The sequence below is a fragment of the Dermatophagoides farinae genome, chromosome 6 (genome assembly GCF_024713945.1).
Source record: "Dermatophagoides farinae isolate YC_2012a chromosome 6, ASM2471394v1, whole genome shotgun sequence".
Classification (NCBI taxonomy): domain Eukaryota; kingdom Metazoa; phylum Arthropoda; class Arachnida; order Sarcoptiformes; family Pyroglyphidae; genus Dermatophagoides; species Dermatophagoides farinae.
Genome location: NC_134682.1, coordinates 3837873 through 3859578, shown reverse-complemented (window position 1 = coordinate 3859578; position 21706 = coordinate 3837873). Strand labels below are relative to the sequence as shown.

Genomic DNA, 21706 nt, shown 5'->3' with positions numbered 1-21706 from the left:
TTCATTTATTCATTTTTAAGATAAATGATTTTTATTAAATATGAAATGCTTGTGTGTGTGTGTGTGTGTGTGTGTGTGTATGTTTGTTACATTGTGTGTATATAGTAACAAAATTAATTTTGATAAATCAATTTTTTTTTGTATAAAAAAAGGCTTACTGATTGGTATAATCAAAAGAAAGGGATGGACATGTCGAATGATGAGAAATTCTGAGCTTCTGTGAATGATTATAAAGATTGTTTCATTTCATTCATATACACACACACACAAAAAAAAAACATAAGATCATTCCAAGGCTAAACCAAGCAGCCAACAACCAGTAATATGATTTTAGTGACATATTTTTTTCTCTCTATATATTTGTTGGAAAGAAAAAAAAATAAATGTTTCATAAGTCATTAGTATCGAAGCGACAAGTTCACTTTGTGTGGTTGTGTTTATAAATAGAACAATCATAATATGGCAAGAATTTCGTTGTAGGCCAATGAATTTCCGTGTGAGTTTTCCTAAGAAAAAGAATTTTTTTTCTGCTTCTTCTTAACCACCAAATATAAAAATGGCTGCAAGGAAGAATCAAGAAAGAAATGAAATTCGTTGGAAAAAATTTTCTGGATCTTTGGAAATTTATTGCCTTGACTAGTTGATGATGATGATGATGATGATAACAAAAAGATATAAAAGGGTTCTTCTATCTTCTATTCATTGGATTTTTTTTGTTGTTTTTTTTCTCACTGCAAAGTTGTTTGGCCAAAAAAAAAACGATGATGACGATGATTCAGTACGGTTTTTCACGAACTTTTTTAAGTTGTACTTTTAAACGTTTATTCATCACTTGAAAACCATTCATTGATCTGATGGCATTTTGTGCCGATTCTGGATTGTCGTATGATACAAAACCTTTATTATTCGTCATCATCAATCGTCATGTAGTCATCGTCATTAATACAACATGGTGATGTAAGAAAGAAAAAAAAATGAGAATAAAGAACATAAAAATGAGAATTTATGGGGAAAAAAAACGGAAATGTTTGGTTCATTGGTCCGTCAAAACACCATCATATTCATTGAATTCAATTGAATTGAAATAAATGAATGATGGGAGACATAGACGAATGAATGAATAAATGAATGAAATGAATACAATATGTAAATTTGGAGAGAGAAAAAAAAATCAAAGTATAAACATGCATGGCGTTTTGAATCATTGTCATTGAAGCGAACAGAATACATACACACATAAAATGAAAAACTTCCTCAATGTTCATCATAGTATGTGCACATACTTCATTTCATTCTTTGGATTCATTCATTTTGCAAACAATTTCCAAGAAAAAAAAATCAAACAATAATAATAACTTACCAAAACATTTACTTAGATTTGAATTTTTATCGATAAAAACTTTGGCTGAAATAACATTACCGAATGGAGCGAATAATGTGATCAGATCATAATCAGAGTATTCGGCTGATACAATGAAATATTCCATCCAATCAAAATAAAGTGTGAAAAAAAAGAAATTCATGAAAAAACAATTTAGATAAAAATCGCTTGATTAAAACTTCATTTAAAAAGGAATAGCTCATTATTTTTTTTCAACTTTTCTTTGACTATAATCTTTTAAATTTTTTTTTTGTTTATTTTGTCTGATTCTTTTTTTTAACTAACCTGGAAGATGATAAATGAATAGATTTGATCCATCTGGGCCTTCGATTTGTTTCCCATTATTCATTGCCGCTGTTGTTGTTGTTGTAGTAAGACCATAATGGTGTTTGGCATGATAAACAGCAGGATGGTGATGATGATGATGATAGGCATGATGATATGGTGATGTAGCAGTCATAGCAGCCATCGTTAATGAATCGGCCAATTTTGCATTCGCTGCCATTGCTACCAATGGAAAATGATGAGTAGGACTGGTATTCGTTAAAGTCGCCGTAGTCGGATAAGCTGCTGCAGAAATTTGGCCTGAAGCTATTAATGCGGCCGCTGTAGCTGTCGATTTGGTTCCCAGAACCAGATTTGGATAGGTCAAATCAGTTGGTAAAGCTGCTGCTGTTGCATATGGATTTGCAGTAGGATGGCTTAATGTGGACATATTTAACAATTGTTGCTGTTGAGATTGTTGTTGTTGAAACTTGATCAAATTATTAAGATAAACAGAATTTGTCTGATCTATTGCCGACAATGCATTCGTCCCGGTTGATGTAATTGATGAATTTGGTGATTGAGCATGGACCCTTGGATAGGAAACTAATGGCTGCGCTGATAGATTTATAGCAGCCATAGGCGTTGTTGCCGTATTAAAAAGACTATTCATTATTGTGATTGGTGATCGAAGATCACTATGAGAATTTGATTGTTGTTGTTGCTGTTGTTGTCGTCGTTGATGTTGATGATCGGGATTTGATTCAGCAAATTTAACAACAATAGGAACCATACATCCATCAAATATTTTTGTCTGATTTAATTCACGCATCGCTTGTGTTGCATTTGAACGTGTGGAAAATGTAACAAATGCACATCCTTGAATGATGGATGAAAACAAAACAAAAAAAAAGATAAAACAAAATTGTAATTTTGTTTCAATTTTATCAAAATGATTAATTTGAATCAAAAAAAAAAATTTTTTCTTTGTTCAATTCACTATATCTCATCAACATACCTCTGCTTTGTCCTTGATTATCACGTAATATAATACATTCTTCAATAAGTCCAAATTGTTCAAATGTTTTCAATATTTCTGTTTCTGTAATGAATTTCGGCAATTTTCCAATGAAAAGTTTACGATCTAAAAAAAATTTTTGATTAAAATTATTTCATTTGTTGTTTTTACATCATATAAAAAACAAACAGACGATATTGATCGTCATGTCTTGTGTGTGTAAGTAAAAACATACCATTTTTATTTTCGTTATCTGCCGGTTTCATTTGAATCGGATTTCGGCACTGATTATTATTATTATTATTATTGTACGTTGTTGTCGTTTATTGAAAATGGAAGAAAATCCAAAATGGGGACAAAGTCAAAATAACGGGAAAAAAAAGAAAACAAAAAAAAATTTTTTTTTATCAAATTTCAAATAAAGATATGGGTAATATACATATACACACACACACACACACACAGAGAGAGAGACAAGAGAAAAAAAATGATCAATTTCTTTTTTTCATTTTGTTCATCAAACACACACAAATACAAGTCAAATGACTTTAAGCCATCACTATACATTTAAGTAAAGAGCAAAAAAAATGGGGACCAAAAAAAAGATGGTGGAAAAAAGTGGAAAACAACAACAACAACAACCACCGATACAACTGTTCCAATTGGAATAAATTTCAAATTTTCTTTTTTTTTCTTGCATTCACCACCACCACCACCACAGTCGTATATTTTAACATTTTGGTTCATCATCAGTTGATCTTGTCATAGGAACTTTTCTCTTCCCCATCTCTCTCACTCATTCAATATGCACTTTTTCTTTCTATCTCTATTTTTCGAGTACTTTTAGTGTCGTTTTTATCGATCGTTTGAAAGTAAATACGTTTCGTTTTCAATAATTTCTTCTTCTTTTTTTTTGTTTCTAACTTTCGAACAAGTTTGACAACAAAATTTTACACGGTGCTCAAAAAAAAAAAAATTCCCATTCTGGACAAAAAAAATGCAAAGTTTTTGGGCTTTATATACAAGGCAAATTTGTGATGCATACACACACACACAAACAGACTTTCACTGATCATCATTATCATCAATCGACGACATTATTAAATTGAATGAATGAGAAAAAATGACAAATAGGAAATGAATTATGGAATTATCATATATATATATACCGAACATGTAAGTAATTTTTTTTTTAGTCATAATCATCATCATCATCATCATTATCATTATGGTCGTCGTTTGTTTTTTTTTTTTTCATTCAAAATATCGATGCTTTTAAAATGGTCATCATCATCATCATGATCGACATACAAACAAAGTAAAATTTTCCCATTAAACAAAATATATGCATGAAACAATCGATTATGGTAGTAGTGAAAAGCAAAAAAAAAAATCCAGTTATGATCATTTTCAAAAAAAAAGATCAAAATTATTTTTGGAAAAAGAAAGTTTTTTTTTGTCTGACATACGTCATCTATGTGCAAAGAAAAAAAAATCGAACATTAAAAAATGGGTAGATTCTCTTGTTGTTGTTGTTATGGTTATGGTTCCGGTTACCATAAACAACTGATTTTTTTTTGAAAATTTTTTAAATTTTCACCACTCTGTCATTCATTCATTCATTCACTTATTCACTTACTCAAAAACACAATTAAAGGTAAAGTGATGATCTTCACTGTCATAATTGTACCACATTTCATTTTTTTTGTTGTTCTGTTTTTTTTTCTACCATTCATCGATTTCATAAAATTTTCATCATCATCATTATCGATGGAAATAGTTTTCCTGTGAATAAATGATTTCGATATGAATGAATGAAAACGAAAGAAATGAAAAACGGAAACGATAGGATCAAAAAAAGGGGCGCTGACTAAACATTGGAGGAAAAAAAATTGATTGCTTTCAACAACAACAACAACAACAAAAAATTCACATAACAACACAGAACAACCTCAGTGGAATGGTTCCAAAAAAAAAACCAAAACCAAAAAAAAAAACTATTGACAGGGGAGTACAGAGAGAGAAAAAAAATGTTTCGAGTTTCATCATCATCATCATCTCGATGAGCATTTTGGGCATTGTTTGTGTTTTGATTTTTTCAATGGAATTCGTTTTTCTTTGCCATGGATTTATCATCATCGACAAACGCGGAAGAATTGTTTGTTGTTGCTGTTGTCGTAGGTTTTTTTCAACAAAAAAAAAAACAAAACAAAACAACAACAAAATCCGATGATGATGACAATGGAAAACATTGAAAAATAAACAGAGCAGAAAAGTTTTTTTTGTTGGAAAAACAAAAAAAAATTGTTCCATAGAAAAAAAAATTTCGACAATGGATCCAAAATAGTTGCTATTGCTGCTGCTGCTGCTGTTGTTGTTGTTGTTGTTGTTACCAATCATTGACAATTACTGAAAAATTTTTTTTTTCGTTTTGATTCTCAAAATTCTCTCTGTTATAGATGCATTGGATTCAATATCTGAAAAGACCAATCAACAATGGGTTCATTTCATTGAATTTAAACAAAAAAAAAATTGGCGCCAACTCAATATTGTTTTGAATTTTTAAAAAAAACAAGCTTGAATGGTCAATTTTTTTTTGTTTCTGGGTGTGTGGGTGTGTGTGTAAGCAAAAAAAATGGAATGTTTTTCCCTCTGGTATTTAATATTACTTGGAACATGGAATTTAGTACGCACACACACACACACGCAAACTTATTTTTTTTTAGCAATGATGATGATAAAGAACAATAAAAAAAATTGTAGAGAAAAACTTAAATTAGATGCAAATAATAATAAAATTGACTATACGATAATGTTGTCAGATGATGATGACAATGTCATGATGTTGATGCACACAGACACACACACACACTAACAACATGGAACATATCACATGGAATATATAAAAAAAAAATGAAAATTATAAATTCTACATAAAGAGAAAAAAAAATATGAAATGAAATTCTGTTTCGGATCGTTGACGATTGTGACGGACAAGAATGACATAGATACAAATAGAAGAATAAACAAGATGACGACGAATATGACATATTTAAATGACGACGACGACGATGATGATGATGACATGGATAATTAATATCTGTGTGTGTGTGTGTATGTGTGTAGGTGGATGGGAGGATAGATGGCTTTTATAGGCGTGTTTATGGGGTTTTTTTTCTCGGATGCATACAAGCATGCATGCATGCATTCGAAAAAACAGAAAAAAATGTATATAAATAAAATATAATATATAAAAAACAAACAAGACAACTCACCGATGGAAGTTTTCGAAGATTGTGCAATGCATTCTGTGCCTGCATTTTGTTTTGTTTTTTTTTTCGGCAATCGAAAAAAACAAAAACAAAACAAAATTTAAAAGAAAAATGCACATACAATTCGACGTACATAGAACATGATGACACAAAAATATGTAAATAATTAAATAAAGAAAGATAATAAAACGAAAAAAAATACGATCATTATGTGAACACACACACACATGATGGTGAAAGGGGGATGACAGGAACAAAAAAAAAATTCGAACAAATTTTTAGTGAGTGAGAGAGAGAAAGACATTCAAAAAGGACATTACATCAAGAGCCGCTTTTCTCGTATAGTACGTAACGAAACAGCATCCTATTTTTTTTGATAAATAATCAACATTTAATTTTTTGAATGAATGAAAATTTTTTACATTTTTTTTCTGGAATTTTATCCATTATTTATAAATGACAAAAACAAAATAAACCTGACACCTGCACTGACATACCTTTACTTTTTTTTGTTTCTTTATCTTTGAGTATATTGATAGCATAGATTTCACCATATGGTTCCAATAATTGGCGACAATCATCTTCATACCAATCACGTGGTATTTGTCCAACAAACATTTTCATTGAATCATTATCCGGTTTTCTAATATTATTGGTTGTTTCAGATCCACCATTCTCATCATCATCATCATCATCGTCATCATCATCAGGGTCGGCATCATCAACAATATCATCGTTATTTGAATTGATTTGATATTCATGATTATTATTATTATTGTCAACGAAATTACTGTTGATATATATAATTATGCAAATGATGATGAAAATTGAAATTCATTGAAATGCTTACCGGTTGGAATCATCATGATTTTGATTATCGATTAATTTGAAATCATCATTGTTATTTGTTGTTGATTGGATGATCGATAATTCATTTTGATCATTATTCACCATTTTTTCATTATTATCATCATCGCCATTATCACTATGATTTGTATGGTTCAATTCAATCAATGATTCCATATTCAGTGAGTAAATTTTTAATTTTGAAATTTGTAAAAAAAAAATTCTAGGTCGACATACACACACACAGACAAACAAAAATCGAACGTTTTTTTTTGTATTTGAGCTCTACACACAAACACACTAGATTTTTTTTTTTTTTTACTTGCATATATACAACTTTGATGATACACATAATACACACACACATATAGCACACACCAGATTTCATCAATTCAATGATGATGATGATGATGATAATGGCTATCACAATATCGATGATTAGCTGTCTTCTGTGTCTATGAGTGTACCATAATCATACTTATTGTCAAATATCTAACTATGTGTGTGTGTGTGTGCTATACATATCAATCAAATTTGAGTCAATTATAATTTGTTTGTTTGTTTGTTTGTGTGTGTGAGACTCGATGATGATGATGATGATCGGTAATAATAAAATGGTAAATAATATTGATAAAATCATTGTTGTTGTTTTCGTTGCTGCTATCGTTTATGGTGATGGTGGTGGTGGTGTTGGTGTAGAGCTGATAAGATAACATGATATTATCATTAAAAAATCAATAATATATGGTGATGGTAATGATGACAACGCCTATTCATCATCATCATCATGTGGTTTATAATCATAACCATTTTTGATTTTGATTTTGATTTTTTTTTCAAGAATGGATTTCTATCAACTTGTTGAATCAATATATTGGTTCTTATATGTTTGCCATCATCATCATCATTTGTTTGATTGATTGATTGATTGGATTCAATTATTTGATTTGGATTTTTATCGATCAAATCCTCCTATTTTCTATATACAGCAAAAAAAGGAGTTTTACTATATTGTTCTATAGTTTCAAAAAAAAAAAAAAAAAAAAAATGCAAAAAGCGGATAATTTACACAAATTTTTTTTTGTCACTTTTTTTTATTATTTAATTGAATTATAAATGAAAATCAAAAATCATCAATGATTAAAAAAGGACAAAAAAAAATACAAGGCCAGGAAAAAAAACACATTAATTTTCACAACACCCAAATCCATCCATCGTTGTCTTCTTCTTCACAAAAAAAATGTTTTTCGATTCTCTAATTTTTTTTTCTAGTATTCAACACATATCCGGTACATTCATTTCACGATGACCCATATCCCATAGCATAAATGTATAGATGATTGCTGCTATAATAATAACAACGGCACCGGCTGTCGATATCCAAAAACCGAATGCACCACTAATACAGACCAATACAATGGTAATGACGGTGAATAAACATGAAAATAGAAAATGTTCCTTCCAAACGCCCAATAAACCGATTAATAATGAAATGAATGAGAATACAACCCAAACAACATCTTTAACTTCACCTTTTGCATTGATAATGGCAATAATATTCAATACAATCATAATAACGATCAATACGACCAATAAGATACGTGTAATCACATATAAGATACCAAAACGACTTTCGGCCATTTTCTATGATTATTTTTTTTTCTTCTGCTGATGATTCTGAATGAATTTGTGTGCTGATATATAATGTTGTTGTTGGTGATGATGAATTATATGAACAATTTTAAAAAATTCTGAAACACTGATTAATAATTGATTAATCTGCTTGTAGAGAATTTATTGATTGAAAACAAATTATTCAACGAATGTCAGGCAACTAAATAATGATGGGATTGGTTATGGGATGATGATGATGATCTCTTTTAACTTCTAAACGATAACGATAAAAGTCCACATACATATAGCGCGCACACACACACACACAAACGTTTGTGTTTCATAAACAAGTGAAATCAAGCAAATTTTTTTTTAGTGATGAAAAGACACAATAACAACAACGACAAGATTTCTTATTTTTTTCCCCCTGCCTTTCTATTACACACTAGAATAGATATAGATAATGTGTTACTATTGGTAAACATCAATAGGGCACCATAGGAACAACATAGGTTTTTTTTTCTGTTCTTGTTGGTTATCAATTTCTCCAATGGATGTGTATGTTTTTGTTTACATTGTAATAATCATCATCAGATAGAGGATTTTTTTTCTCATTTCTTCAATTTATATACAAATTATAATCTCGTAGGAAACGTAAAAAAAATGGTGAGGAAATGGATACAAAACAACAAAAAAAAAATCAACCATGGGTGTTTTTGACTTTTCGTTGTTTTTTCCGTTGTTCATTGTTTCATTATTCAATTGACAATTTATTCTATAATTAGATTATTACAAGATTTCAAAAGCAAACAGAAAAAAAAATTTTTCTCATGAATTTTTTAAACATATCATTTAGAATCTTGATTTGGAAATAGAATTTGTAAAACAGATTTTTTATATTGATCCAATGTTTCTGTTGTTTCCCCAGTATGTACACCACCATCATATAATTCAGTAACAGCTTTTGCATACTGTTGAACATTTGATTGTTGTTCCAATTCTTCGATCGATTTTTCTGGCTTAACACATTTCATATATGTTAATATTGATTCACGTGATTTACTTTGATTCCAAAAATATCGTTCCCAATCACCATATTCTTTTTCTGATTCCCATTTTTCGGTTTTCTATATTTTTTTTTTGTTCATTTAAACGAAAAAAAATAATAAAATTCTTGAATATCTGAAATTCTGATATATGATTCGAATGTAAAAAAAACATACCCATGATTCAAAATAGGAAGCAGTAAGTAGATAATGAGCATAATCATAATTTTGTTTACGTAATGGACAACTATCCGTTCGAATGGTTGCCATATCTGTTTCATGATTATATCGATGTGCTAATAATCGTTTCATTTTATCTTGAGCATGTTCATTTAATTTTAAATCTGAAAGTTTAATTGATAATTCAACTATTCTTGATTCTGGCCAACGTATTGATGGACCACTGAAAACAAAATCTTTTGTACGAATAGTGATTGGAAAATGTCGATCACAATCATCATCAGTTTTTAATGCTTTTGGCCAACTTGTACAGAAACGTTTGATTGCTTCACATTGTTTTTTCACAGTTACAGGTGTTAGATGAAGAAAATTTGGAATTTTCAACAATTCAGGATTATTAAATTTACCCACTGGTGCACGTATTTTATTATCATCAACAAAACTCATATGAATCGGTAATGGTACGGTGGATGGATTGAAATTTCTTGATGTTGGCCATACATTGGTCCAATTACAATTATCTTTTAAACGTTTATAACGTGGACTTATCACCTTAAAATCAATATATAAATAGAAATTCGATTAAGTTATTTAAAAAAAAAACATTAACAAACACATACCTCTGTTTTCAATATAATCCTTTGTTCACGTTTAACTTTACCGAATGGTAAAATTTTTAATATGGGAAAATTATCCTCATCATTGTTGTTCATCAATCTAATATCACTACTTTGTTTTGAATTTTCATTTGTGGCTGTTGCTGTTGATGATGATGATGATGATGATGATAAAAATCTAAAATTATTAATCCGTAAAATTTTCCCATTAAAATTGGTCAACATTTTTTTTTTTTTTTGGATTTTGTTTTGTTTTGTTTTGTTTTTTATTTTTGTCACAAGAATTTAATACAAAATTCCATGTGATTAATACAGCTACAGACACCTAACCATTAATGGCCAAGTGGAAATAGAATCGAATTGGAAAAAAATGATGTTGTCATGAGAATAAATATCTGTCGCCGTCGTCACCAATGCTCTAATTTCTATATTTTGCTCGATATCAATTATCATCATTAAACAAAAAAACCAAACCTATTGTCAATCAATTATGAAAGAATAAAACTGTCCAACATTGAAAGTGGTTTTCTTGTTTCTAATTGAAATCTGTTGCGTGCGTCATCAACGCTGTTATGTCATTTTTATTATTGGTCTTTGAATTTTAAGTAAAAAAAAATTCGGAAATCTTTCAACTATTCCAAATGTGGAAAAGTGCCCAATACGTTAATTCGGATGCATTAAAGTCGGCAGATAACGATGACTGGGATACCGATCCAGATTTTATTGTAAGTATTAATCGTGTTTTAATTAAAAATGGTGATTGTGGGTGAAGATTTTTATGATCATCGTATTAATTCATTATTTTTTATTTGTTGTTAGAACGATGTGACCGAAGAGGATCAACGTTGGGGTTCGAAAACTATTGAAGGTTCTGGACGTACGGCTGCCGCTATCGAGTAAGTTGTTTGATTGTTTATGATTTTTATGTCCATTTAATTAATTCCGGATTTATTTCCCATTCATGGTAATCATCAGTTTAGATCAGCTTCGAAATGAAGTTAGCCAAGAAGATATACAATCAAAAGAGAAATTTGCCCATCAATCGCAAAAGGATAATAAAGTAGGATTTGGTGGTAAATTCGGTGTACAAACAGATCGTGTGGATAAATCAGCAGTTGGTTTCGATTATCATGAAAAAGTGGATAAACATCAATCGCAAAAAGATTATTCCACCGGTTTTGGTGGTAAATTTGGTGTTCAAAAAGATCGTGTAGACAAATCAGCTGTCGGTTGGGAATATCATGAAAAAGTAGATAAACATCAATCACAAAAAGATTATTCGGTCGGTTTTGGTGGCAAGTTTGGCGTACAGAAGGATCGAGTTGATAAATCGGCCCTCGGATGGGAGCATCATGAAAAGGTGGACAAACATGAATCACAGAAAGATTATTCCGTAGGATTTGGTGGCAAATTTGGTGTACAGAAAGACCGTGTGGACAAATCGGCTGTCGGCTGGGAACACCACGAAAAAGTAGAAAAGCATGAATCTCAAAAAGATTATTCGGTTGGCTTCGGTGGTAAATTTGGAGTGCAAAAAGATCGAGTGGATAAATCTGCTGTAGGTTGGGAACATCATGAAAAAGTGGAAAAACATTCTTCACAATTGGACGCTAGTAAAGGATTTGGTGGTAAATTCGGTGTACAAAAAGATCGAGTTGATAAATCGGCCCTCGGTTGGGAGCATCATGAAAAAGTGGACAAGCATGAATCACAGAAAGATTATTCTGTCGGTTTTGGTGGCAAATTTGGCGTGCAGAAAGATCGTGTCGATAAATCGGCCCTTGGCTGGGAACATCATGAAAAGGTGGACAAACATGAATCACAAAAAGATTATTCTGTTGGATTTGGCGGAAAATTTGGTGTACAAAAAGATCGTGTAGATAAATCGGCTGTTGGTTGGGATCATCACGAAACAGTGGAGAAACATTCATCACAATTGGATGCAAGCAAAGGATTTGGTGGGAAATTTGGCGTGGAAAAAGACCGTAAAGATAGCTGCGCCAAACGTTGGGAAGATCGTGATGATGATGATGATGATACAAAAAAGACAACAAACATACAAAAGAAAGAAATTATTAAAGGTGATGCCAAATCATTGGCAAGTAAATTCGAAAATCTAGCCAAACAAGATGATACTGTAGCCCGTGAAAGAATTCAACGTGAACGTCAAAAACGAATCGAACAAGAAGCACATGAAAAAGAATTGAATAAAGATCGTGTAGTGTTTGAAAGTGAAGCCCGAGAAGATGAAGAAGAATCTGGTGATCGATCGACAGAATCTAGAAATACCAATACCAATGTTAATGATGATGATGATGAAAGGCCACTTCATCAGCAAAAAGGTCGCCATCTCAATAAGATAGGCATCTCGGTATTACCGGTGCCAAAATCACCAACAACCATAACCGCTGCTAATACTACTATAACAACATCTTCAATTCCACCAGAACCTGTAATTAGTAATCAACAATCGATAGAAATTCAATCAGCTGTTGTCGAAACAAATCCAGTTCATCAAGAACAAGAACAAGAAGCAACAAGTTGTGTGACAACTGTTGAAACAACAAACAATGAAGATCTAGGTTTAACGGCAATTGCATTGTTTGATTATGAAGCGGCCGAATCGGATGAAATTACATTTGATCCAGATGAATTGATTACTAATATTGAAATGATTGATGAAGGATGGTGGCGTGGTCAATGTCGTGGTAAAGTGGGCCTATTTCCAGCCAATTATGTCAAGCTCAACGAATGATGATGATGAAATGACCACAATGATGAAATTGTTTAATTTTATTTTATTTTTTTTTCTCGTTTTTTATATATATTTGATATTTATACACACACACACACTTATACGAACAAACGAACAATACGATTTATTTTTAACTTTTTTGGTCTTTCGTCATTCATGAAAAAAATATCACCACCACCAACAACAACAAAAAAGGTATTTTATCTGTATGCAAAATGCATTTTTTTACAAAATTAATTTTTTGAGAAATAAAAAAAAAATTAATTATTAATGTTTAAAGTAGAGTATTTGGTGAGTTTTTGGAAAGGATTGTATAATGATGATGATGATAATTTAATTAATTTAAAATTTAAAATACGTCCTCTATGAATGGTTGAATTTGGTTCGAAATATTTATATTTATTTTTATTTGTTTATTTTTTATTTTCTTAGCTGATTGAAATTATTGTTTAAAAATTTTCAATTGTTGATATACAATTTTCCACTATTCAAATGCCAAAAATAAGAAAAAAAATTGTACTGTTAACAGATTCAGAAGATGATTCTGATGATAATGATAATGATAATGTCAAGAAAACTTTGAATAAAGTTCGTCCAAGTTTTGTGTCATCAAATGTTGTCAATTCGTATCGTAAATTTTTAAATGATGATGAAAAATGGAAGAAAATTCTTGAAAATGATGATCATGTTAAGAAAAAATTGTTGGTAAATAATCATCATAAAATTGTTGACGATAAATTATCTGGAACTGGTGATAATGATGTAAAAAATAAAAATCATAACCATAATGACCACTGTAAACAGAATGATGATCAAATTCAGCCGATGGATTCGACCAGTTTTAAAAAAAGACGAGTTACATCTGATTCCTGTGAAATTCAACAAATAAATTCTCCAACAACGATAGATGAAGTTTATGATTCATCAGCAGAAATTATTGAATTAACTGATGATAGTAAATCACCATTGCCTAGTATGAATTCATCAATAATTTACGATTATGAAGAAATCGATGATGTTTTATATGATTGGATAAGAATACGTATCAAACGTTTGGATAGAATCGAATACTTTAAGATGCTTCCTACGGCAACATTTTCATCAATATTTGATCAAATAGCTGAACGTTTCGACATTTCTATATCTCGATTAATCCTATATCTAAATGATAATATTGTGGATGCAAAATCAACACCTCAATCTATAAATCTATCAGTAGCCGATATATTTGAAATGTTTGTTCGTTCCGATGAACAACGATTGGATGATTCGATGGCAAATGAAATTGGACCAAACACACAAAATGATGATCCAAATGTAATTGAATTACATCTTCGTGATTCAAATAAAAAACGTCTTACATGTTTTGTGAATCGATTTGAAAATGTTCAATATTTAGCTGAAATTTATGCAAAAGATCGATGTATTCCTATTGAAAAAATTCTACTAAAATTTGATTATGAACCAATGAATTTAATGGAAAAAATCGATACCTATGATTTGGAAAATGATGATCAAATCGATGTCATTATTAAACAATGACAATGAATCTGTAAACATTTTTGTTTTGTTTTTTTTAATCTTAAATCATGTTCATCATATCATCAAACATTGTTGATTGCCAACCACATGCCGATCCATTGATGAAATTAAAAATTTTTTTTTCATTTTATTGTTTAAATTAATCTGGAACAAATCACTGTATGATGTCTCATGATCATGGGACATCCTGTAGTGATGATGCGGAAATAAAGTTAAAGTTTTCGTTGTTTTGTTCTGTCAATTTTTTTTTTGCTATTTCCATTGAACTTGAATGCGAAATGAATGAATGAAGGAATATATCGTCTTTTTTCGGAAGGAAAACACACACACACACACACGATTTATGTTTTTTTTTCACACACACACACACACACACATAAATGTTTGATGATCAAAGACCAATTGACCTTTACAAAACGGTTTAACAATGTCAAACACTTGTTGAATACATATGTGTGTGTGTGTGTGTTCAAGACAAGTCTTTGTTTTTTCTGACTACTCCATAATGAAAATGGATCATTGAATGCCGTTTTTCATTCCATTATCCCGTAGAATTGATTGATTGATTAATTTACAATTTAGTTTCAAATCAAATCAATCAATCAATCAATCAATCCTAGCCATTAATCACAAGTCACAAAACAAAACATTGAAACTTAATTACGACAAAACAGAGTGAAAAAAAAATTTTTTTCACACCTCCTCCTACACACATACATTGAAAGACAAAACAAAGGTGAAAATAAAAAAAAAATTAAATTTACAATCCACTTCAAATAAAAATTTTGACGTTCATTCATTCAGTCATTCATTTCATGGATTGATGGATGAATGCAATGTGGTGGTGGTGGGGGGGGAAGTTAGAATATCAAAAATCTTCATTTCATTTCCCCTTTGATAAATAATTCTTTTATCATCATCATCATCATCATCATCGAATGAGTGTCTGTGTGTGTGTGTTTTGGTTGAAATTAAAATTTAAAAAAAAAATCATATGTTGTTTTGTTATTGTCAATGTCAATTGGTCACTTTAAAAAAAAACTTGACAAATATTCACACAATTGATCGATAATAATAATAAAAAATTAATTTTTTTATTATCATTGAACAAAATAAAAACTACCACCAAAAAATAAAAATATGAATTTTATGATTTTCTTGTTTTCGAGGAAAAAACAAAGACAATGCGGTGTGCACACCTTTGGTGATTCACACCTTTTGTTTTTTTCATTCTTTCTTTATTGTCATTCAATCAATCCGATTCAAATACACACACACACACACACACACACACATACATATGCAAATTTTTTGATGATTATACAATCCTTTTATTTATTTTCAATTGAAATTGAAATTAAAATTACCAACAACAACAAACAAACAAAAAAAAAACAATGAAATTTTTTTTCTAATCTTCTGATGATAGCAAAAAAAAAACCGGAATGCAACGATATTGATCGAATGTGTGTGTGTGTGTGTGTTTTTATAATTGTTGAAATCAATCAATATATGTAAATACAATTGTTGATTGATGAAAAACCATCACCACCACCACCACCACCACCACCACTACCGCTATTTATCATGACCGACGCCTAATATTATTATAACAAAATATAAAAATCGATGATTGATTAATTATTTGATCGTTTGGGCGAGTATTGTGGTGGTCGTCATTTGGTTTTCTCAATACAACAAAAACAACAAAGAGATGTTGATGTTGATGATAATGTTGATGATGATGAATCCATTTAAGTGAATATACAAATATCGAACAGAAAAGAACAAAGTAAAAAAAAAAATAACAAATGTTTGTAAGAAAGTGAATGAGAGACACACAGTGGACAGTGTGGACAGAGACGATCAGAATCTTTTTTGTGTTTCGAATGAAATCAGTATACAAAGATTTGTTCCATGATTTTCAAACATCATCATCATCACCATCATCACCATCTTATATATGAATGAACACAAACAAAACAAAGATTTGAATGTTTGAAGACAAACATTGTTGGCATACATACATTCATTTAATCAAATATAATTTTGACCATCTTGTGGCGATGATGATGGTGATGGTGATGGTGGTGGCCGCCAATCGATATTGAAAAAAAAACAAAACAAAACAAAATCTTCTTTCCTGACCATTGTCAAATGTAAACTTTCCCATTCTTCATCATCATCATCATCATCATCATTCGATAATTATCATAATTGTGAATTATTTTTTTATTTGCCGTTATTTTTCGAACATGGTGATTAATATTTGAATTTTTTTGTTGTTGTTGTTGTTGTGATTTATCGTTTTTGTTTCTGTTTTTTTTTAAATTCTTCATCAAGATGGCAAAATTTAATTTTGTTGCCATTTTTGTGATTTTTATCCTAAATTCTTACCATCATTCATGTAGTGAAGAATATTTATGGCAACCATTGTTAAATATTTCAGATGATTTATTTGCCAAAGCTATTCTGCCTCATTATATTGATCTGAATCATGATATTATTGATAATCATAATATAAGCCAAGAATGTCGTACAGATATTAATCGTGCATTGATTGCTTTTCATCAACGAAAAACGTGGTCATTTAAATTATTCAATTCATGGGCACGTTCATTACCATCCGGTTTGATGACTGGTACATTTACTGATTATGGTGATTATGATCAATGTTTATCCATTGATCATACAGATATTGTATCAAAATATTGTTTCTTAGATTTAGCTTTACCAATGCCAACACCAATGCCTGATCATCATAATATTGTTAAAAATTTCCCTGTTATACCATTGCCAAATGAAACAAATCGTCCAGATTTGGTTTCCAATGGAGCCATTTTTCATGATCTTGCCAGTGTATCATCATTTTTCTATCATATTTTCATACGTATGGGTATTTGTATACCTAATTCCTGTACCGATATGGATATTCATAATGTTATCAAAAATAATCACCTTGGAGAAACGGGTCTTGAATTTCATTTATCAACATGTACGATAAAATCGACAGAAAAATGGACACCTAATTTACCTCAAAAAATAGCATTGTATGTGTGTGTGTGTTTAATATTTTCATTGAATTTTATTAATAGTTTTTTTTTCTATCCAAAACTTAGAATAACCATAATCATATTATCAGCTATTACCATATGGGCAGCAATCTATGATCGATTAGTAATGAAAAAAAGTGATTCAATATCCGAAACAGTATTGTTATGGTTTTCACCAATCAAAAATGCAGCCAAACTTGTATCGACAAAAACCTCGAAACATGATGATCTAGCCTGTGTTCATGGAATACGTTTCCTGACACTTGTATGGATCATAATTGGCCATACACTTGAATGGAATCCGATGAATTTATTTCGACATTCATTCATAATGAAATCACGACTATCATCACTTTCACATCAACCATTATTCAAAGCACATTATTCAGTTGATACATTTTTCTATCTAAGTGGACTATTAACATCTTATGTTACATTTAAATATACACAAAATGATTATCGAAAATTCCGTTATATTCCATACACATTTTTACGTTATCTTCGATTAACACCACAATTGATAGCATTCATGTTATTATTGAGCCTATTACCACCATTATATGATGGTCCATTATGGTCAACCTATATGAATATTGTCATTGATAAATGTTCAATAACATGGTGGCATAATCTTCTCTATGTACAGAATATAATCGATGTTCAAAATATTGTAAGTTCGTATACATAACCAAAGATTATTTGAATAATTTTTTTTTGTTTATTTTTTTGCACAAAAAAAGTGCGCTCTTCATACATGGTATTTGGCTGCCGATATGCAACTACATTATATGTCAGTTATTTTAATTGGAATGTTATTAAGATATCCAAGACGAGGTATGCTCGTCACCAAATGTGTCATACTAGTCTGTATTTGTATCAGTGCATTAACTGTTTTCATTAAGAAACATCCACCCGGTGGTGTAGTTACGATTAAAAAGTAAGCTTTGTTTTTTTCTTAATGAAATTATTATAGTTTTCATATTTTTTTTTTTTTTTGACAGTGATTTTCTCGATGAATTTGGTCGACCAAGTGAATTTTTAAAATTTTTCTATCAACCATGGAATCATGCAAATGTATTTTTTATTGGTTTCATTTTTGGTGCCAAACTACATGAACGTTCGGATTGGCGTCAAATGGTGACAATGAAAACTAGTACAAAATATCTATGCTGGTTATTAGCTTTTTCTGGTTATCTATTCTGCATTTATAGTACATCACCATGGCTTTATGGTCGGCCATATGATCCATTTTGGTCGGCTATTCTTTATCCATTGAATCGTACGATATGGGCATTGGTATTAACATTAATAATTTGGCTTTGTATCACTAATAATGGTACATTTATTGGCAGTATTCTTTCATGGAAAGTATTTCGTCCATTATCACGTATGACATATTCAGTATATCTAACACATGTTCTCGTATTCTATGTTGCTCTTGGATCAAGACGTAATCTTATTGATATGCGTATGACGGCCATATTTTCTTTGTTAACATCATCGATTGTCATTTCATATTTATTTGGTTTCATTTTTACCGTATTGGTTGAAAGTCCACTAATACATTTTCTTGATTATCTTAAAAATTGTTGGTTAATTAATCAGCCAATAATGAATTCAGAAAAAACAACAACAAAAAATGATAATAATGATAATGAAACAAATGAGAAAAAATTCAATCTACCAGAATTCGATATGAATGTAAAAGAAAAACAGCTGATATTGAATTCAGAATCGAATGTATGATGTGATATATCATTGAACATATATTGATTGAATGAAATAGGAATCACCAAATGACAAAGAAAATTGTAACATTTGATTATTTCGAATAAAATTGATTAATTAATTAATTTTTTTTTTGTTAAAAACATTTCATCAACAACAACAACAAAAAAAGTTAATTGAATTAAATTCATAATCAATAATCATTATATTAATATATCATTGTCAAATGATCGATTTATTAAGATTAATGTGATTGATGTAAATGTGTAATGGGTGTGTAATTTAATTTTTTTTTTGTTTCTATATTAATCCAATTCAAATTCATGTAGATATTCATCTAGATAATTATCGATAATAAAATCTGGCAATTCTTTTTCAATACCATTCATTGAATGTTTAATCATTTTTGTCATCATGGATTTATTATTACGATTATTATGATGATTATTATCATGACATTTTTGTTCAAATTGTACTAATTGTTCAAGAAATGAAATATTTGGATTAATACATGAACGTGAACGTTTTGTATGTTCAAATGCTTCTTTCATTGTCATTCGTTGATAACGTATTAGATAAGCAATTATGAATGATGCTGACCGTGATACACCAGCCATACAATGTACAATAGTTGCATGATTATGGCGATGTATTTGTTCAATTTTTTCCGTAACATCATCAAAATAGCGGCTAAGATCTTCATCTTTATCATCGGCAACTGGTACCCGATATGATTCACAATCATTTGGTTGAAATAATGGCAATTCATATGTAACATTAATGAAACAACGGACAGGATATTTTTGAAATAAATCCAAATGTTCCTTGGTAATACCGAATGCACCGGTTAATCCTAAATGATCCATTATTATTGACATCTGATTGAATGGTTCCGATAACAGGATACGATATTTTTCCAATGTTCGTGGATTTTTACGTATTTGTTCCTGTTTTGATTGTGTTAGAATTTTTGTCATTGTTTCACGTACAACTTTCAGGCCATACAATGTACATTCAGCTTTTTGTGCACGTTCTAGAATACCCTGTCCAGGACGTAGTAATTGTTGTTGTTCATTCATTGGTCTACGATTTCGTTTACGATGACTACTACTACTGGTTGTTGTAGTTGTTGTTTTTGCATCAATTTTACGCAATAAAGCCAATTTTATCTGACAAGCAGTTGATGCTTCACGTTCACAAAGATTTACATTTTGTTCGCTTGATGGTTTCCTTTGTGGTTGATGTTTACTAATCGATTTTGTTCGCTGATCTTTATGACGTAACGATGATGAACTTGTTCGATTAGCCAATTTTTCTATCGAACGTAATCGTCTCATCTCTTCGGAATTACTTAATGGACATTGTTGTAATACTTTGGCCATTTCTTTCATTGATTCAGTTAATTTAGGTGATTCCGATCGACTTAGGCTTTTTTTAGGTAAACTTGCCGGTGTTTTCTGTTTGGTAGGAAAGCCAAGACTTTTTTTGGACGATCGTTTTTTGCCATTTGAACGTAAATCACTCAATGATTTTGATCGTAATATTTCACGATTTTTGATTGTTGGCGTTGATCGTGTTCCAGTTTTCTTATTATGTTGTTGATTATCCATTCGTCCGATATTGAAGATCGTTAATAGGAAACAAATCAATGAAAATACATAAATTTTTTCAACTTAAATACACACAAACTGAGTAAAAAAATTAAATTAATTATAAAAAAATCACATGACACTAGATGGCCATACTTGTACTAAAAATGATTAAGAAAATAAAAAAAAATTCAAAATTCTCAATTTGATTGAAATTGAAATTTAAGGGTAAGGCAAAAAATTTTATGGTTAAATTCAATCTAGTGGCCACCATAATTTTTTTTTAATACTTTGCTTCTTAACCTCTCCCTTTTTTTTGCCTATGTGAACGTTTCTGGACAATAATTGTCGTAAATCCACTATAGAAATGGTTTTTCATCATCATCATCATTATCATCATCATAATTACCACCATCGCTTTGATTATCATCTCCATCGTCATTACGGTAAAGATAATTTTTGTTTTCAGTCTTAAAATTACAAAAATTAACTTTTCTGATTTCATCTACATCAAGCTCATTATTTTTTTTTTTACTTTTCTTGAAAATTCATGGAAAAAATTGTTTTCAGATTTTTTTGTTTTGTTTTCCATTCCATTCCATTGGATAATTGTGTTCATAAAAAGATTAAATTTTGTTCCTGGATCTCATCATCATCATCATTTATATATACACAAGAAAGAAAAAGAGAGATGGCTAGATAGATATTGATATTGAGTTCTTCCGGATTTGTTTTTTTTTCTCAATTTCTTAGTTTTATATTTGATGATTGTTCATCTTCATTGTGAATCTTTATTGTTTT

The 21706-nt window shown here is 30.1% G+C and overlaps 7 protein-coding genes across 7 annotated transcripts; 3 read left to right on the top strand and 4 right to left on the bottom strand.

Moving 5' to 3' along the window:
- Window positions 1–12: 12 nt before the first annotated feature.
- bru1 (bruno 1) lies at window positions 13–7212 on the bottom strand. The gene is made up of 9 exons (XM_075732291.1): window positions 6786–7212; window positions 6433–6725; window positions 6256–6299; window positions 5939–5977; window positions 2899–2947; window positions 2664–2789; window positions 1667–2524; window positions 1361–1465; window positions 13–897 (listed from the first exon to the last, which is right to left on the bottom strand). Exons 1-9 carry the CDS (start codon window positions 6956–6958, stop codon window positions 776–778), a joined length of 1809 nt encoding a protein of 602 aa, XP_075588406.1. The 5' UTR covers window positions 6959–7212; the 3' UTR covers window positions 13–775.
- A 643-nt stretch (window positions 7213–7855) lies between these two features.
- LOC124493419 (uncharacterized) lies at window positions 7856–8762 on the bottom strand. The gene has a single exon (XM_047056499.2). It carries the CDS (start codon window positions 8420–8422, stop codon window positions 8057–8059), a length of 366 nt encoding a protein of 121 aa, XP_046912455.2. The 5' UTR covers window positions 8423–8762; the 3' UTR covers window positions 7856–8056.
- A 360-nt stretch (window positions 8763–9122) lies between these two features.
- On the bottom strand, window positions 9123–10546 carry mRpS35 (mitochondrial ribosomal protein S35). Its single transcript, XM_047056498.2, has 3 exons — window positions 10242–10546; window positions 9619–10173; window positions 9123–9522 (listed from the first exon to the last, which is right to left on the bottom strand). The coding sequence occupies exons 1-3, from the start codon at window positions 10461–10463 to the stop codon at window positions 9244–9246; spliced, it is 1056 nt and encodes a 351-aa protein (XP_046912454.2). The 5' UTR covers window positions 10464–10546; the 3' UTR covers window positions 9123–9243.
- Window positions 10547–10635: 89 nt separating this feature from the next.
- On the top strand, window positions 10636–13273 carry Cortactin (cortactin). The gene is made up of 3 exons (XM_047056497.2): window positions 10636–10963; window positions 11058–11134; window positions 11214–13273. Exons 1-3 carry the CDS (start codon window positions 10880–10882, stop codon window positions 12991–12993), a joined length of 1941 nt encoding a protein of 646 aa, XP_046912453.2. The 5' UTR covers window positions 10636–10879; the 3' UTR covers window positions 12994–13273.
- LOC124493393 (uncharacterized) lies at window positions 13264–14776 on the top strand. Its single transcript, XM_047056472.2, has one exon. It carries the CDS (start codon window positions 13486–13488, stop codon window positions 14533–14535), a length of 1050 nt encoding a protein of 349 aa, XP_046912428.2. The 5' UTR covers window positions 13264–13485; the 3' UTR covers window positions 14536–14776.
- Window positions 14777–16595: 1819 nt separating this feature from the next.
- LOC124493492 (nose resistant to fluoxetine protein 6) lies at window positions 16596–19528 on the top strand. The gene is made up of 4 exons (XM_047056570.2): window positions 16596–17585; window positions 17655–18258; window positions 18329–18525; window positions 18590–19528. Exons 1-4 carry the CDS (start codon window positions 16879–16881, stop codon window positions 19332–19334), a joined length of 2253 nt encoding a protein of 750 aa, XP_046912526.1. The 5' UTR covers window positions 16596–16878; the 3' UTR covers window positions 19335–19528.
- An 82-nt stretch (window positions 19529–19610) lies between these two features.
- Window positions 19611–20936, bottom strand: LOC124493494 (uncharacterized). Its single transcript, XM_047056571.2, has one exon. It carries the CDS (start codon window positions 20924–20926, stop codon window positions 19622–19624), a length of 1305 nt encoding a protein of 434 aa, XP_046912527.1. The 5' UTR covers window positions 20927–20936; the 3' UTR covers window positions 19611–19621.
- Between the last annotated feature and the right edge of the window lie 770 nt (window positions 20937–21706).